Source organism: Nicotiana tomentosiformis, chromosome 6, assembly GCF_000390325.3.
Source record: "Nicotiana tomentosiformis chromosome 6, ASM39032v3, whole genome shotgun sequence".
Taxonomy (NCBI): Eukaryota; Viridiplantae; Streptophyta; class Magnoliopsida; order Solanales; family Solanaceae; genus Nicotiana; species Nicotiana tomentosiformis.
The window spans coordinates 118,692,424-118,710,962 of record NC_090817.1 but is presented as its reverse complement, the minus strand read 5'-3'; the positions used below and the strand labels follow the sequence as shown (position 1 = coordinate 118,710,962).

Here is an 18,539-nt window from a genome sequence, read left to right as displayed (position 1 = left end):
CAACTTAGAGCATTGTCTAATTCCAATGGCATATATAGGATAATAGGAAAAGAAGCCATACGGCAAAGGGATTTTGCAAGAACTATGAAATAAATTAGTAGGAAGTGGTAAATCGATCTTTGTTTGAAAAATTAGATGTAATTTCTTTGAGTCATTCGAGCCAAAAACAGAAGGATTGTGCATGTGTCATTTGTGCATATTTTCAAGTTATGTTACTCTTCATACCACATATTTACTGTTTAAGTTCAAAGTATGATCCAGCATCCTACATTGAGCTAGCTTGCAACTCCTTTATCTTTGACGGACCATATAGCGTTCAGAAGTATCGGAGAAGGGCTTAGCATTGTGAAGTTCGTGCACGACAAAAGATCCATCACATATACATTGTCTTCTGAACTTTATAAAACCTAAGTTTACAAATCAATTTTTCTGATAAGTTCACAAATCACATATTTTTTTGATATAAAAGCGTACAGGGTTGTGCTGGAGTATGTACATGGCCGAGACTTGTGAATCTATTACAGAATAATCATAGGACAACACAACGTTGACTAAACCAATTCCACTCGTTTACTAATATTTTCTATAAGCTGGTTTGCACTCAGCACAGCGTTCTCAAGGGGAGTTCTACGCTTGACAAGCTGTCTTGGATTTCTACATGTCTGTAATATATCTGACATTTTATCAGCTTTCTCAATGATGGATTTTCTTCTCGTATGCGAAGAGTCTCCATCTTCAATATATGTGTTGGGCAACTTCTCAGAGTGGGGTGTAGAAACCATCATGTCTCTAAGTTTCTGTACCTTTTCAGTCATTCCTTGTTTTTTGAGATCATTGCACATTCTCTGATATGTAAGATACTGAGGAACTAGTCCTCTCCGAATCATGTCACGAAACCACTCAATAGCATCATCAAATCGATGCATCTTGCAGAATAAATGTATAAGCATGGTACTTGTAGCCAAGTCCAAATCAAAACCCTTTGCCCTCATCTCTTGGATAATTTGCATTGCCAGATCCAATCTATCCTGCTCACATAGCATCTTTACCAGCAGATGGTATGTTAGTCGATCTGCAACATATCCAGATTCAATCATCTTGGTATAGAGGTTTAAGCCTTCTTCAATCTTCCCAAACTTGGAGAAGTACCGAAAGAAGTAATTATAAGTTGTTGCTGTTGGCATAAAACCTCTATTTATCATCATCTTAAGAATCTTACTCGCCCCAATAAGATCTCCTGCCTTGCAGAATCCTTTCACCAACGAATTGTAAGTTGATAGAGTTGGACCAGATTCCAAAACCGACAGCCTCTCCATCATTCCTGATGCTTCCTTGAACCGCCCAGCTTCTCCAAATGCATCTATTATTGGATTGTAGACAACCGCATTGGGCTCAATTCCTTCCTCTTTCATCTCACCAATCAATTCAATTGCCATCTCAACTCTACACATCCGGCATAATCCTTCGACAAGGGTACCATAAGTTACAACATTAGGTTTTATGCCCTCCTTTTTCATCTCAGCCCACAACCGCTCAGCTTTCTTGAGCTTTCTTGATCGAAACCATCCATTTAGCAATATATTATAGGCCCGAATAGATGGCGACCAATTTGTGTCTTGTCCTTTTCGTCTATAAAAATACTCAGAAGCTACCCTCACATGCCCCTCTTTGCTTAAAGAATCTAATAGTATCTCAAATAAGTTGTTTTCGAAGCCTAAAGCATGTATAAAGTCTAAATTTGAAGAAAATTCATATGTTCGAATTGCTGGTAAGAGCATACCTGCAAAGACAAAAATTTACGTCACGCATGTACTCTTAAGATGATTAGAACTTTCAAGCGTAAACCAAATATTCATGTGACCAAAAGTTCGAGGTCATTTTATGAATTCACTAGAGAAGATACGTTGCACTGGATCTTTTTTTGCAGTTGGTTTTCCATTCAATGACATCATGGATTGGATATAAATGGCAGGCACTAAAGGAAAGAAAAAGAAAAAGAAAATCAATTTGGCATGATAACTGCATTCAATATGGTTAAAGCAAGACAGTTTTTCCTCTCTTTTATTATACTCCCGTTGTCCCATTTTATGTGACACTTTCCTTTTTAATTTGTCCCTAAAACAAAAAGAATGATATATTTCTATATTTAGAAACAATTTAACTTGAAACTTCCCGTTTACCCTTAAATCTTAATGATATGATGTATGGCATGTTTTAGCCTACAAGTTTCAAACGTCTAGCTTTCTTTCTTAAACTCCGGGTCCAGTCAAACACCATCACATCAAATAGGACGGGGGGAGTAACAGAAATGAATTACCATGTCAAAATTTGGCTGAACATAATCACATTATATAACAAACCAATATCTTTTATGGGTGCCCTGATAGATATTCCCAATATTACTTTCTGACAAGCAAAATCAAACACATTAGACTCTTTGAATATCAAATAACAACTTAGTGTATAAGTTTAAATTTAAAAATAAATAAACAGAGCAGCATTTTAGCATAATGTACAAAAGCAATTTCAATTGCAAAGCTTTCCCCTCACTGACATCAGATTGTGAGCACACCACTTGCTAGGGGAATTGAAAAATCAGAGGTCAACAAGTCTAAAACATCACCTATTTTAAGCAAAACATAGCTGGTTTCAACCATGGGATAAATGAGGATTATTTCAGCAGGTTGACGGCCAGCCTAAAACTAGTTGAGCTATAATAGATCCTCTGCATAGTAAAATTATGATCCCAAACTACTTTAAAATTGAGGTGCAGTGAATTCATTCATTGAAGTTTTAATCATTTTTATGTATGATTTTTTTTTTTGGGGGGGGGGGGGGGGGGGGGGGACAGTACCTGCCCTTGCATATCGTCTGATCATTATTGCAAATGTATCAAGATTGGGTCTTTCAATAGAACTGAGTCTATCAAGTATCAAATTCCAAGCAGAATCAAATTCCCTTCCCTTGCCAAGGGCATTAACCATAGCATTAAACACAGTAACAGAAAACTTAAACCGCTCTTTCTTCTCAGCCCATAAGTAAAGGGTAAACAAAGGCTTAGGAGAAGAATCAAAATGGGTGAAAAGTTGAAGAAACAGAGGCTCATTTACTTCAAAAATCCCAGCTTTATCCAATGCATTTTCAAGAATAGGTCCAGGTGGGATAGTGGGGTCACTGAGGAGGTCACATAGGGTGGTGAAAGTAGTGGGGCAGTAATTAGGGGTGGTGAGGTTTTGGGGTTGGGGTGAATTGAGGGGGGTGGTGGGTTGTTTGGGTGGGTGGTGCAGTTCAGGTGGTGGTAATGGCCATTTCATCAGGGGCTTTACTCGTGTTGATTTCAGCTTTGAATGGGTTGAGAAGAGCTTCGAATTAGGGTTTTTTTGGGTAGTGGTGAGATGTGAGAGAAGAGAAGTTAGAGAGATAATGGAGCGGCGGATGTTTAGAGCTTTCATTGCTCCACACTAAGCAAACAATCTAATACTAAATAAAAATCTTATACTAGTTCATAAATTAAAGCATTTGTGTATCCACTGTTTCTGTTGTTGGATTTGTGTCTGCTCATTGGAGAGAAGAAGCAAAGAGTGAGGTAGTAACTATGGCGGATTGGGATTTTTCTGGGGTTTATGCCAATGAATTCAAATCTGTAAATAGTTTTATCTCGGAATTGCTAATACACAATATTCTTACTTAATATTATATCTCCCATAAAATAATTTATAGATTGCGTCTAACATAATTGCCATCTTATTTAATACCACCAATCGAACACTATATCTAACATCTTGTTTGGATGGTTGTTATTTATTGTATTGTGTTATTACTTTAAATATAATTTTTGTTTTGTTTGTCACTTAAATTTTATTGTATTGCATCGTTAAATCCATCTTATCTTTCCTACGCCGAGGGTCTTTCGGAAACAGTTCCTCGGGCCCTGCCTTCTTGAAGGTAGGGTAAGGTTTGCGTACATACTACCCTCCTCAGATATCACTTGTAGGATTACACTAGGTCTGTTATTGTTGTTGTTGTATCGTTAAATCCGTCGTGTCGAAAAGTGACACTTTATTTAACGACGGATTAGGTGTAGTCTCTATGTATCGTTACCTTGATTTTTTTCCTCTCATTTTGCCATTCCTTATTATAAAATAAGCATATTTTACCCGTTATCCTATTTTTTTATATAATAATTCTACTCTGTCCCTAATTTTTTCTTAGTAATGTTGCAAGTTTATTTTTCATATTGTTGGTATGTGACATTACGAAACGACGGCAAAGAATAGAATCTATTCAAACGTTGTATTGATCAAATAATACAATACAATATAGTACAATACAATGCGATACATTATGAAACGACAAGTACCAACCATCCAAACAAAGTGTAATAGTGATGCGCCGATTATTTTTCTTATGCAACCAACCAAATTCTATATTTATGTGGGTATTTCACTTTTGAACTACATTTCGATTAAAAATCTTGAAAAATTGAACTTGAAAAAGTCAAACTATGTCTGTCTATAAGATGAGAGGGGGGTGGGACTATAATTAAACCATACAAATCCTTGTGCGGATTCAAATCTGCTTTATCCCGCCATTTTGTAACAAATTCATTTTGAATAACCTCTCCAGTAAAAAAAATGTGTATAGAGAAGCAGAAGAGATGAAAACAATATGTAATTCTTATTATATACAAATCATATGGAGTATGTAGTACAGAAATTTGATCCATCTATATAAAATTGAAAGTCACAGAAATTCATGAGAAATATGTGTATTGTAGATGTAGTTGCATCCTTATTCTCTTTAAGTTGATCAATGAATCAAAACTGAGATAAGAACCCTGCAACAAAATACAATGTATGTTATCTCTTTCTTAAATTAATAATTGCAAAATTAGCAGTTTTTAGCTAATATCAAATTCAAAATTTAAATAAAGTGAGTGGGGGTACCACTTAATATATACACACATTTTTTGAATATTTTCGTTAAATCTTTTGCACACGCATATACTGATATACACACAAACCATGAGTTCAAGGTAGTGAGTGCACGTGCATCAACTGCTTATATGTTTGATTCGCCTCTATCTTAGGCAATATTATCACACTCCCCTTAAAGTGAATACTTCACATTTTTTCCTTTTATTTATCTTTTTTTCGTCTTCTTTCGGTATGCAGGGATCATCCATAGTCGCATTCAGATTACATGATATATGATTTAGATTGAAACATATGAAATATATGCAGGAGTATGCAGGGCGGATATACATACCTCAAGCGGTGTCATGGGACATCGGAATTTTTACTAGATTTAATATATGTTAAATAATAAGCAAAATGAAAAAAAAGTAGGTGTAAATATAAAACATAATATTGATTGTCATTATAGTAATTTATTTATTTGTTCACTTGTTCAAATATTGACACCACTTACGGAAAACCCTACATACGCCACTAGGAGTATGAAACATCACATAATGAAGGCAAGACAAGAATTTGAGAGCACAAAACTCTTTTGATGAAATCATATTACCTTTAGTGTTAACATGTATGTCCCTTATCTTCATCTTCTCTGGAAGTTGAAGCATTTGATTGCAAAAGCAAAGGTTACTGCAAATAGTATACAGAAACCAACCACTGCAACACCAGCAATGCCTAAGAAATCATGCCTATATCCAAACTGTTCTTTAATGAACCTTTTTATTGGTAATGTATGAACACCATCAGCAAGCCTAAGATGTTCATTTACTTCTCCATATTGTGATGTTAAAAGTCCATATAAACTCCAGGCTACTGGATTAGCCCAATAATACCATCTCCACCAAATAGGGATTCTCTGTAAAGAGAAAAAAACTAAGTTAGTGAATATAACAAATCCAAGATTTTGTGATTTCTCGTTCATCGATGAAGGAGAACTTTGGCGTAATTGGTAAAGTTGTTGCCATGTGGCCATGAGGTCACGGGTTCGAGCCGTGGAAACAGAAATGCAGGGTAACACTGCATACAATAGACCCTTGTGGTCCGGCCCTTCCCCAGACCCTGCGCATAACGGGAGCTTAGTGCACCGGGTTGCCCTTTCGTTCATCGATGATCACATGATGAAAACGACTGCTAACAAACATTTGTGTTCATGATGAAAGAGAACATGCCAGAGCAATATTACCATTCGAGAAATCATGAAACCGCTGAACAAATTCCACATCATATAGAATGGTGCAGCAAGAATTGCAGCAATGTTATGGTTTGGAGAGACTGAAGTTGTCATCATTCCGAAGAAAGTGAAGTATAGTAGTGTGAAGTACATGAAGTATATGTACCAAATGAACTTCCATACGTTCCACTCGAAAGATGCCATGAAGTAGAATATGGTACTATAGATTAGTGTCTGTATGAAAACATATGGAAATTCAATTGTGACCTGCAAAAACAGTTGGGTCCAATTTAGATAGGCAAGAACATCATTTGCGGACCAAGTCTTACATTGAGTCATGAAAAAGCACATGAAGAATATCAAGATGACATGCCTGTGCAAATGCAAAGGGTAGAGCTGAGTACATCCCTGCTGCTCTTTCTCGATACGAGACGAATCTTTCAACGTATACCACAGGTTGGACAGAGGACGCGTTCGTGATTCCAATAAAAAGAACTGCTGCATACATGGATCCCATAGCATTTAATATGTCCTGCTGAGTACTCCTGTGGTGAAAAAGTTCGCAGATTAAGTGAAACACTAAAAACAGTTGCTAACTTGTATTAAGGAGAAATTTCAGTATGACAACATTCAGTTGACTGATTATGCGGAATCATTTTAATGACTTCAGTCTTGTGCCAAATGTGTCATAAGATCAAAATGAGTGAATATATTTCTATCATTTTGAATGGTGAAGACAAAGTTTCAAGAAAGAAACCTCTTAGAACCAAACTTCCAGCAAATACTACCAAACATCAATGAGATTATGACCGTGTAGAAGAAGCGAACAGCAGTATATTGTGGATTTCTCCAGTAGGACAGGTTTTGCTTCCAAAGACATGCAAGAAACTGTCCAAAAAAGGACTGAGAGTACTTGCTTGGGAAAGTTAGTTCAACTGAATCTTCTTCTGGTTTGCTTAAACTTTCAGCCATTTCCTCATTTTGCCTGAAATGACCAAAACAAAGTTAATTATAAAAAACAAAAATCAGATATTTTCTTAATCTCTCACACACACAACACACACATCTACCTATATAAAGTTGATTTTCGATAAATGTCTGCAAAATCTATGCCGAGGCGATTTTCTTCCGCTGGAGAAGTGACTTCAAGAACCCAAGCAGCAGGGTTCTGTCCAGACTTAATTTTGTGAACTCCTTGAATTGCCTAGCAAAATTAGAACGTGATTATTTATTATGCAATTTTAAGGCATAGCAAGCTATGGATTGATGAGTTAAGGAGCAAAGGCCAGCCCAGTGTACGAAGCATCCCGCATTCACGCAGGGTTCGGGGAAGGGTCGCAGCTCAGGGAGTATAATGTAGGCAGCCTACCCTGAAACATCAGTGGTTAATTCCACGGCTCGAACCCGTGACCTATAGGTCACACGGAGACAACTTTACCGTTGCTCCAAGGCTCCCCTTAAGGAATTGATGAGTTAAGAGATACCTCAAAATACTGAACAAGCTTGCATGATCTGTTCCCAAGTGAACCAGCATAAATGAGCTCTCCACCTCTTTTCATGAGCAAAAGCTGAATACCACATAAAATCATGCCTTACTTTCAGAAGCTAAAGGTACTAATCATATCTTTGAGTTTATTATTCATCATACTAAGATGAAAACATAGGTGACTGGTATATAACTGCTAGAACTGTAACTACAGTAGTGTAAACTTCAAGATTAGATGTGCATTGAGAAAGATTTAAGATGAAAACCTCGTCAAAAGATTCGAAGATATCTATACTAGGCTGATGGATGGTGCAGACGATTGTTCTTCCAGTGTCGACAATGTTTCTCACTGTTCTCATTACAATGGCTGCAGACCGGGCATCTAGTCCTGAAGTAGGTTCATCCATAAATACTATTGAAGGATTGGCGACAAGCTCAACTGCAATCGTCAACCTTTTCCGTTGCTCTGTTGACAATCCATCTACCCCAGGTAGGCCAACTAAAGCTCGACGTAATGAAGTTAGTTCCACTAGCTCCTCAACCTCTTCAACAAAAGCCTGCAAAATTGGTTCTTCCTCAGGTTCAGTATGTACAAATTGTGAAACGATCATAAGTTTAAAGAACTAGGCGATTACCTTTTGTGTTTTCAGATCAACCTGAGAAGATAACCGGAGCCAAGCAGAAAACAGAAGTGACTCGTGGATAGTTAAGCAGGGGGAATGAACATCATTCTGTTCACAATATCCAGATACCCTTGCAAAAGTTTCTTGCTTTTTGGGGTGTCCGGAAATATAGATATTTCCTACTATATGTCCACCAGTTTTCCTACCAGCTAAAACATCCATTAGTGTAGTTTTACCAGCACCACTGACACCAACTAATGCAGTAAGCACGCCTGGCCTAAATGCACCGGTAACATTGACTAGTAACTGCAGTTTATCTCCTGCTAAACCTTGTTGCTTAAGTTCCTGAAGAAATAATTCACACAATGCTAAAGGGATTTGTTATGGAACAATTGCATTCATTGCTACTAGAATTAAACTGCTGTTTGTTTACCATGGGCACGTCAACGTAGTAACTGATGTCTCTAAAACACATGGAAAGTGGCCGAAAAGGAAGAACCATGCCTCTTCGTTTCTTCTGCTCCCTTCCTGCCGAGAGACCAGAAATCATGAATTTTTCATTGAAATAAAAGAAAACTTTGAAACTGAGAATGCTTTAACAGACCAGTGAATGAGTGTGTGTGGTTCAAAAACTCTCCAAATGGAATAATGTTATATTCACTCTCTTGTTCTTTGTCCTTGTTCTGGATCTTTCTCTTTGAGACAACTGCTTGCTGACTCCCTAATGCTGCAGAAAGTTGTAAAAACATGATAAGTTTCCTTTACTGTTAGCAGTGTGGCTATAGTTACACTTTACATTACAAGTACATCAGTTTGCATTAAGATCAAGACATGTCAACTAGTAATACTAGAGCATTCAAACATCTTTCATTTGCGCAATTCTTTGCGACAGCTAGAGTTCCTCTCTAAACATGTCATAATAGAAGACATGCAGAACCAGAATATAGCTGTGCGGGGTGATTGTATGGAGGATTTTTGAAAACAGAACTTACGGTTAAGGTAGGTCAGAAATATCGTGAAGAGGATGTTGAACAATATTGTATACCCAATCAATGCACCAACACCGATCCAATACCAATAGTCCTCTGGAAACAAGCTGCGGACCTTCAATAACATCTGACCCAGAGGCATGTCCCCAAATCTCTGCCAGTTTAAAAAGAAAAGGTAAATCTATGTCCAACAGTAGTACTGATTACCAAATGAGCAACATTAGTCGATAGTAGTCCAAACATATTTTTGTGTGAAGCATCAACCCAGTGCTGTGGCACTTTTATAGTAGTCATTTCTAAGTGATAATGAATTATACAAGTTAACTAGAAGGCCTTCGACACCATGTGAAGAGAACTGTTTGTATACATGCTAATATCTGGTTTTCATGAATAAACATTGAGTTACATTTATTCAAATCAGCTTACTTGAACTACGTGTGGTCTTTATTTATAAGCTTATAGATTGACTTTTTGACTGGCAAACAGAAAGATCAAAAAAGAAAACTAGGACGATGGATAAACGTATAGATGCTTGTACCTTATCCCAAGAATGGCCACGGAACTCATTTACTGAAGCTGCATTCTGGGCATACATCAAAGGCGAAAACCAGTAACCCCAGATCCACCAACTTGGGATGCTATCTATAACAATGTGAAAGTTCAACCACAAATTAGTTAAATTAAAGCCATTTTTGCTCAGGGTGAAGTAACTAAATCATAGATTAAGCGAAATTGAGTATGTAAATGACCTCTTGAAAGAACAAATCCTCCGAGAGCCATGACAACCAACATTGCAAAAGATCCAAAAGTATTAGCAACTATCATATTTCTGCCTAGTGCTGCCATCAAGCGGAAGAGACCTATTGACATCTGATGCAATGAAAGATACAACAAAAACTGACGGAGGCACCTGAAACAATTAAATAAAATAAGTCCTAACTCTATCAAACATGGTGATAAGTTAATACAGAATCTAAAACAAAAGGAAAAAATCGACAAAAAAATAAAACGATACCTAGTTATTTGAGGATCAAAGCCAACCACATAGTATGTAGCTGCAACCCAAATAAAGGACTCTAAAATTGATGTGGGGATACTCAAAATCCAAGATGGAAGAGTATATGTCCAACAGGGGTAAAAGTGCAAATCCCTCTGCTTGTACAGAACAGGAAGCTTGGCGATCAGCATAGGCACCTCCAAGAAGCCATTGAAAAGAACCATAAGAATTGCAAAGTAGAGAGCACCAAGATAAACAGCTCCATCTTCAAGTGTATCGTGATGCATTGTTGAACGGAAGAACACACTCATCATTATCAAGATAATCAAAAAGAGCTGCAAAAATAGAAAACAATATTTCCTTCTCAACAACTAATAAATAGTATTACTATAAAATGGATCTAAATTATGATGAAACTGCTAAAATTATGACCTGTGTGATTTTGAAAACAAGCACAACTGAGTTCCTTTTTAACAATAACATCTGCCAGGAAAAACTGATCTTTAGAAGCTCGGATTTTTTCACACCATAAGTACTAGAGGACAGTGCTGCAGGGTGATCGTCACGTTTGTCAAATGGGATAGCCAGCTCTTGTGCCAATGCATTACCAACATGAAAGGATTGAAAGCTTTCAACAAACTTTGTTGCCGGTACATAGTTGTACTGGCTATTGAGAAACCAATACTGCCCTTGATCTTTTTCAGATGTTACCTGAGCAGAGATAGCAAGAAGACAAACCAAATAAGAGCACCATTTTAATATGGAATCAGTTTAATGCTTAAACTCTGACAATTACCTCTTGAAGAAAATCAGCAACATTTTTCCTGGAGGGGCATTTGAAACCCATAAACTCAAAGAACTCAAGTGCACTTTCACGGGGACCTTGATATACGATATGGCCCTCACTTAAAAGAATTATATCATCAAACAGACAGTAAGTTTCAGGGTCAGGTTGTAATAAAGAAACCAGGGTAGTCCCATCAAATGCGCGAGTCGTATGCTTTAAATACTTGACAATTTGATAGGTAGTTGAACTATCAAGCCCGGTTGAGATTTCATCCATTAAGAGTACCCTTGACGCACCCATTAGCAACTCACCTGCATACATGTCTCACAACTTCAATATTCCAAGCAACACTTTTTCATCAACTAGTAGCAGAAAATGAAGGGAAGTACCAGTAGTAAGGCGCTTCTTTTGACCACCTGAGATCCCTTTGAGCATTTCATCTCCTACTAATGTATCCGCACAAATATCCAATCCTAAAATCTTTGCAGATATTTCAGAAAGATATAAAAGAAATGTCCAAATAATAGTCCGCAAAGTACAACGAAGTTTATAAAGCTATTATCTTTTATCTAGTACAAGATGCTATTGCATCATAGTACCAGTAGATAAAGCAACAGTGATTTCAACATGTAAAACAAACATAGAGGAAAATATAGCTCCAGATGCAGCATGTGGAGTGAATGTAAAAAAAACAATACCTGTAGAATGTAATCTACAACTACACTTGTCTGTTCTCCCAATGCTACTGCCTAGGAGAAAACAGTTACATCAATATTCAGATGAAGCGGTTTCTCTATATAGATACCCTGGAAAAAGCAAACTTTTACTCAGCTGACATACCTTAATAAAAATATCAATATCTTGATCAGGAATTATTCCAGCATTTTTCTCTCTTCTTAGAAGTTCCATAACCAAATCTGCTCAAATTTAATATGGTTCTATATCAAATTCAACTACAAAAAGTATTGTAAAAAAGTGCAGGTCTAGATAATATTACCATGCTTAAAACCGATACCCTGGCAACGTCCAGAGAACTCAAGTGTCTCCCTTACTGTCATTTCTGCAATATGTGAATCCCTTTGGCTGATGTATGCAGCAGTCCGCGGAGGAATAAACTCCTTCAAATCATGTCCATTGTAGGTAACTTTTCCTGACATCTTCAAAGTAAGTTAACTGCATTAATGAGGAACTATAACAATCTTTTCAAAAACAAAAAATAGCTGCAACTTGAGCTATAACCAAAACTTGAACTTTTCAGTAATTTTTTTAGTAACAAATGAATTTTAAGGAATGTACCTTCAAATCTTTATCAAGGCGGCCAGCAAGTGCCAAAAGCAATGTTGTTTTTCCAGAGCTTGGAGGACCCAATAGTAGAGTCAACCTGAATACAAGACTACCTCAGGAGATTTGAAATTTAACTCGTCGACATGATACACACTTCATTGGAGCTCAAATTTTACCTTGAAGGCCTTATAAAACCACTTATGTTGTTTAGGATAGATAATTTCTTTCTCCGACTTGGGAAAATCCTCAACTGTCTCAAGAAAGTCTGTTCTCATTTTTATGACAGAAACATTGTTAGACACTAGGCACAGTGAAAATGGTAACATAGCAAAGACATGAGATCTGTAGGCTAACCTCAGTCATGTTGAATATGAAGTTTGGAACTGTAGGCAATGCTCTGTCTCCTACATGGACCATTGCATCAACTTTAAGATGCTGAAAGCAAACCTTAACTTTTGGGAATTCCAAATTCACCCTGAAAGTTAGATTAGTTCGATAGGTTTTAGAATATAAACGATACAATAGATAGTGTTGAAGATCATACGGATGATAAACAATACAAGTTAATTAAATAGTATGAAAATTGTTCACTATCGATGAGAATATGCTATGCAAATTAAAATTTCCTACAGCTCGTATTTGGACATGATAACCATGCCAAACACCACTATACTATGAAACATATTCACTTGACATGCTATTCTAAAATGTTTTTGCTATAAGATTAATATATGTTTCTTCAACCAATAGATCCAAATTTCAGCTGATCCTAAAAGATGTATAGATTTCAATGTTGATCCTTCTTATGGTAATTTTCCATTATTTTATCCCTTTGAATGAAAAAAATCTAAGTCAAACTCCAGAGACCAACCATAGTTAGAGATAGGCATAACAAATGGTCATATAACTATCACTTTTTTTTCACCAAAGTCATATAACTTTGTTTTCTCACACAAAAATCATAAAACTTTCACTAACTCACACAAAAATTATAGTGGTCAGAAAATAAATATTTCGGTAGTATTTTCTTGTTTTATGCTTTTTATTTTTTATTTTCAGTCTAATAAATAATTACCCAATTAAAATAGAAGAAATATGAGTATATTTTTAGCCGCTCCTAAAAATAATATTATATATATATATATATATATATATATATATATATATATATATATATATATATATATATGTATATGTGTGTGTGTGTGTGTGTGTGTATTATATACATATAACATACATATTCTATATATATTTTGGATAGCAAATGCAATTAGTTTCGGCCGACCAGTTAATTTTATATTTTTCCCTTAAAATAGGAATGACCCAACCCAGCCTGACCCAATACCCATATACGTAAGTTAAATAATACGAAAAGTGCATTCTTCCCCCATAAAAAAAATTAATTAGGAATGCATGAGATTCTGACAAAAAAATAAAGAAACAAAAGGTATAATTAGAGAGTACTTGAAATAAAAATGCTATCAATTTGAATAAAAATCTTGAAAAGAAAAATTAAAGATAGAAGTATCATGTTTTGAAGGATTTACTATTCATTTTTAGTATGGTCGGGTGGGCCAGGGCGGGTTGAGTCATTCCTATTTTAGTTGGATTAATATTTATTAGACTGAAAATAAAAATCACAAAATAAGAAAATACTACTAAAAAAATATATATTTCGATCACTATGATTTTTGTGTGAGAAAATATAGTTATGTAACTTTGATGAAAAAAAGTCACAGTTATATGATTTTTATGTGAGAAAACAAAGTTATATGACTTTAATGAAAAAAGTCATATTTATATGACCATATGTGAAATTTACCCCAACTAAGTGGAATCTGGATTATTCACAACTATCAGGTTTAAGACTCTTAAACCTTCACTTAGCTCTTTTAGCTTTGGTGTCAACTTTAGGAGGCTGTCTATGTATTTGACCTTTTTAGTATATCAAACCAAACATCTACAACAACAATAACTACGCCTCAGCCCCAAACAAGTTGGAATGGCTATATGAATTTTCGCTGACCATATTTCTCAAAATTAACGTACTAACAAGACTAAAATCTATTCTCAACTAGTAGTTATCACTTATATGGATCTTTTTTGACAATTGTTCCCTATAATCCATGCATAATAATTCATGTATTAATAATCTCTATTAGAATTCCCGCATCAAGATATAAACATTATTGTCAAACAAGTTATAAAACCAAGTAACTTTCTTTGTGCAAAAGAAAAACTCCAGAGAAAGCAATAACACCTGCTAAACAAAATGCAGAAATACAAATCACAAGCAATGAAATTGAATATAGTGAGTAATAAAGCAAAAACTTACGCCTCAAATCTTTCCTTAACTCTTTTAAAGAACAGCTCTGTATCTTCATTAATGGCATTAATCAACTTATCCAAGACTTGCTTCTGTTGTTGATCTTTCATTTTACCAACATCAACCAAAGAAACCTCTCCAGAAATGTCCCGAAAAATCGAAGTCCGGGCTTGGATATAAGTAGGAGATCTCTGCAAAGCAGCTAATACAAGAGCCTCTTCATGTTTGTTGGCTCCATTTTCACTTGTTCTTGTGAACATATTCTCTGAGGAAGAGTTCCACATTGCTGTGGACCTAAGTGTTAATTAATTAAATCCACAGCTACAAAGTTATAAAGTTGGATTTTTAGGAGAAATGTAGAATGTGATTACAAGAAAGTATAGGGAAAATTAAAGGATAGTGATTATAATTTGTGAGGTGAGTAATGTTAGATGTGTCTATCCAACAACTTTGCAGGCTTGAAACTTTAGCATTAATTTGGTGTGTTACTACTTCTTCTTCTCTACCCTCAACCAATCTATGCATTTTTCTCATAAAATCATGAATAGAAAGTGACATTTTGAGAGAGAGAGATGGGAAATAGATGAAGTGTTGGAAAATCTTTGTTAGACTTTGGTTACAAATGCTATACTGAAAAGTCAAGAGTTACTTGCTGGACTGAAAAATAGTTAAAACAGTTGGGAAAAAGGTGCCTTTAGCATTTCCTCCACTCTCAACTAAAATCCAAAGAAGAAATGTGAAATTTTGAAAAAGAATATAGTGTGGGATTCAACTGCAATTTAATGTACTAATAGTAATATAAAGGTGCTTATAATTTCTGAATTTTTTATTTTTTTATAACTATTCGTGTAGCGTGTGGAATCCACCAATAATGAGGAGGACTGTTGGGCTAAACCAGCCTAAAGATACGATTTTTTTCAAAAGGACTCATTCTATTAATAGATTCTTATATGTCGCCTCCCAATCTTTTCAGCTACCTATGAGACCTTCGCACACCCAACAATCTTACTTCGAACTAAAAGTTCCATGTGACCCATTACTACGATCCACAGGTCTCTCCACGCCATCACTCTGCTATCGCCATGGTCTTCTTGTTAAACATGTGCTATGATACCAGTTGTTGGGCTAAACCAACCCGAATATACTTTTACATGGTGTGATATTATCCGATTTGGGCCAAGCCCGCACAATTTTCCTCAAAAAGTCTCACTCCATTAAGAGATTCATACACCTTATATGAAGTATCCCAGTCTTTTCAACTATAAATATGAGACTTTGTTCGCACACCCAACAATGACTCTAAGACGAATACAAAATTTTATATCAGTTAACGAAATATCACTGGACACAATGTACTCTTGTGGCTATGATCGCTAACAAAGTATAAAATATATATATTTTAAAGTTGTTCAACTATATATAGAAGTCTGATTCAACATGTTGCTTATTAACTATCTATATCTATGTATATATAGTGTAAGCAGTAAGTTGCAACTTTGATCTCATGTGTAAAGGTACGTGTAGTTTAATTATTTTTGTTTAAAATGTTACTAGTACATTTTATATGGTTTGCAAATTTGTTTCTAACTGTACTATATGGTATTTTTGTTTGTTCATATAAATGCTTTTAAGACTTGTCAGAGTTCTAGATTGTCCGTCAATATAAATCATTGAAAGACCATAAATATGACAACTGAGCACAAGCTGTTTTTACGTTACTTTGTCTAGGCTTTGGACCAGCCCCATTTAAATTCTACATTTTCTGATCATATCACATTTGGCATTAACTCTATGATGTAATAGGTGCACTGAGAAATTTTCCATTTGAGAAACATTTTACATGCTCTTTTTCTTTAGGGTCTGTTTGGAAAGCCACCCAATAATTAGAATTGGCGTAATTATTAGAGTAGTAATTACACATCCTATTAATTAATTACACAGCCTAGTAATTACATAGTATTGTAATTACGACGACCTATTTATTTGTTATGATGTAATTGCAGGTGTACTGTTTGGTTGCATAAGTGTAATTACATAGTTAGGTTAAATTTTAAATATAAAATTAATTATCAAATATTAAAAGTTAAGATTTAACAAATATATGTCTTTATAAATAATATTTAATTTGACATTTAAGATAGATATTGTTTCTTGAAAATATATTAATTACTAACTGCATATTTGTAACTAATATTGTAAAAATAAGTGATATATACTTTTCAAATTAATAATATTTTACTTTAATCAATTGTAAAAACTAAAAGTACATATTTTGTAAGAACATCATGGACTGCATACTTGATAAAATGATTAATTTTTATAAATATAATGCCATAACATTACTCAAATATTTTATAAAAAAATAATCTATCAATTCGAACTGAACAATGAATGAAACGCAATCTGAATTATAAGTGACTACTAGTAAAGTAAATAAAATGGAAGCGAAAATATAACATAAATTCAAAATCCAAAAAAAATAACATAATACTCTTATGTAAATTATAACATAAAATAAGTTTCAACATAATTTAAGTAAATATAATTCAAAAGAAAAGGAAGACATAAATCTATAACCTCATTTAACAGTGAGATTCTACTTTAATGACATCACTCATTATATGCTAAGTTTATTAATGATTCATTATTTTTAATATTAGGAGGAGTAGTTTCAAAACTAGTATATTATAACAGAATTATACTAAAGGGCAGCCCGGTGCACTAAGCTCCCGCTATGCGCGGAATCCGAGGAAGGGCCGGACACAAGGGTCTATTGTACGCAGCCTTACCCTATTTTTCTGCAAGAGGTTGTTACCACGGCTCGAACCCGTACCTTAAATAAAAAAAATATAAAATATAAAAAATATGAGCAACTACCTGGAATCACAAAAAAAAAAGTTGAAAACTGAGAATATTATCTAAATATTAAAAAGTAATATATCATTTTAACATAGTTAAATTTGCATATAACCTCATCCAATAACAAAGTTCAACTCTAATGACATCACTCATTATAAGTCAAGTTTGTGGATGACTTATTTTTTCTAAGATTACGAGGTATAAGTTTTTAGAAAAATTAGAATAATAACATTGTTAAGTGAAATAAAAAAATAAAGAAAAATAATTAATAACAGAAATAAAATATGAGAAATTATGTAGAAACACATGAAGTAAAAGTTTGGAAATGAGAAATAAGAAAATAAAAAAGAAATAATGTAAAAAATAATATTTGAAAAAAAAGAAATTAAGAAGTTAAAAAAATTATTAAAAAAGGTAAATTAAAAAGAAAAGAAAAGAGATTCAAAAAATAATCGTGTAATTACATAATGTAATTACCAGCAATTCTCAGAGTGTGATTATACTCCATCAATTATACCCAAATTACATGTTAACCAAGTAACTACTTGGTCAGACAAACATGTCAAAACTGTGTGATTACACTCAATTACCCCCAAATTTAATTAAAGGATGGCTTTCCAAACATGCCCTTATAGTTTTCCTTCTTTTTTTTTTCCTTCCACCATTACTTTTGCGTTGAAGGCGGAAAAATAAAGAAAACGTTAAACCCAAATATTGACCTTAATGTATATACAAGTTTCCCACTAATGAGATTTTATCGGGTTATTGTTGTTATTGTAATGTATATACAGTTAAACATACTTTAACAACCTCGTTTGCTCTGGATTTTTTTGGCTGCTACTATGAAGTATTATAGAGAACATATATTACAGCTAAAGGTGGATCCAGAATTAAAATTAATGTGTTCAACTTTACAATGAATTAATTATACTATTAAAATTATGGGTCCAATCTAATATTTGTTAAAATTTTAGTAAATTCTTACCTACATATTTATACTCGGTGTCGAATGTCAAAGGCTACGCCTGCCCCCTGATTATA

General features: G+C 34.5%; 2 protein-coding genes across 2 annotated transcripts; both read right to left on the bottom strand.

Moving 5' to 3' along the window:
- Window positions 1-315: 315 nt before the first annotated feature.
- On the bottom strand, window positions 316-3,685 carry LOC104096701 (pentatricopeptide repeat-containing protein At5g11310, mitochondrial). The gene is made up of 2 exons (XM_009603115.4): window positions 2,855-3,685; window positions 316-1,780 (listed from the first exon to the last, which is right to left on the bottom strand). Exons 1-2 carry the CDS (start codon window positions 3,450-3,452, stop codon window positions 552-554), a joined length of 1,827 nt encoding a protein of 608 aa, XP_009601410.1. The 5' UTR covers window positions 3,453-3,685; the 3' UTR covers window positions 316-551.
- A 973-nt stretch (window positions 3,686-4,658) lies between these two features.
- Window positions 4,659-15,366, bottom strand: LOC104096702 (ABC transporter G family member 32-like). Its single transcript, XM_009603116.4, has 25 exons — window positions 14,649-15,366; window positions 12,668-12,788; window positions 12,490-12,578; window positions 12,326-12,410; window positions 12,027-12,186; window positions 11,870-11,946; window positions 11,728-11,778; window positions 11,419-11,509; window positions 11,039-11,340; window positions 10,675-10,953; window positions 10,261-10,577; window positions 9,995-10,155; window positions 9,784-9,887; window positions 9,249-9,399; window positions 8,861-8,983; window positions 8,690-8,784; window positions 8,269-8,601; window positions 7,900-8,190; window positions 7,632-7,715; window positions 7,218-7,351; window positions 6,905-7,132; window positions 6,521-6,692; window positions 6,160-6,414; window positions 5,530-5,832; window positions 4,659-4,837 (listed from the first exon to the last, which is right to left on the bottom strand). The coding sequence occupies exons 1-24, from the start codon at window positions 14,921-14,923 to the stop codon at window positions 5,560-5,562; spliced, it is 4,251 nt and encodes a 1,416-aa protein (XP_009601411.1). The 5' UTR covers window positions 14,924-15,366; the 3' UTR covers window positions 4,659-4,837; window positions 5,530-5,559.
- Between the last annotated feature and the right edge of the window lie 3,173 nt (window positions 15,367-18,539).

Excerpts from the sequence above, each read along its gene's own strand:
- LOC104096701 (XM_009603115.4), bottom strand. The coding sequence starts at position 3,452 with ATGAAAGCTCTAAACATCCGCCGCTCCATTATCTCTCTAACTTCTCTT. Across the intron at positions 1,781-2,854 it reads CAGACGATATGCAAGGGCAG|GTATGCTCTTACCAGCAATT; the intron begins GTACTGTCCCCC and ends TTGTCTTTGCAG.
- LOC104096702 (XM_009603116.4), bottom strand. The coding sequence starts at position 14,923 with ATGTGGAACTCTTCCTCAGAGAATATGTTCACAAGAACAAGTGAAAAT. Across the intron at positions 12,411-12,489 it reads GGTTTTATAAGGCCTTCAAG|GTTGACTCTACTATTGGGTC; the intron begins GTAAAATTTGAG and ends TCTTGTATTCAG. Across the intron at positions 11,341-11,418 it reads AAAGAAGCGCCTTACTACTG|GTGAGTTGCTAATGGGTGCG; the intron begins GTACTTCCCTTC and ends ACATGTATGCAG.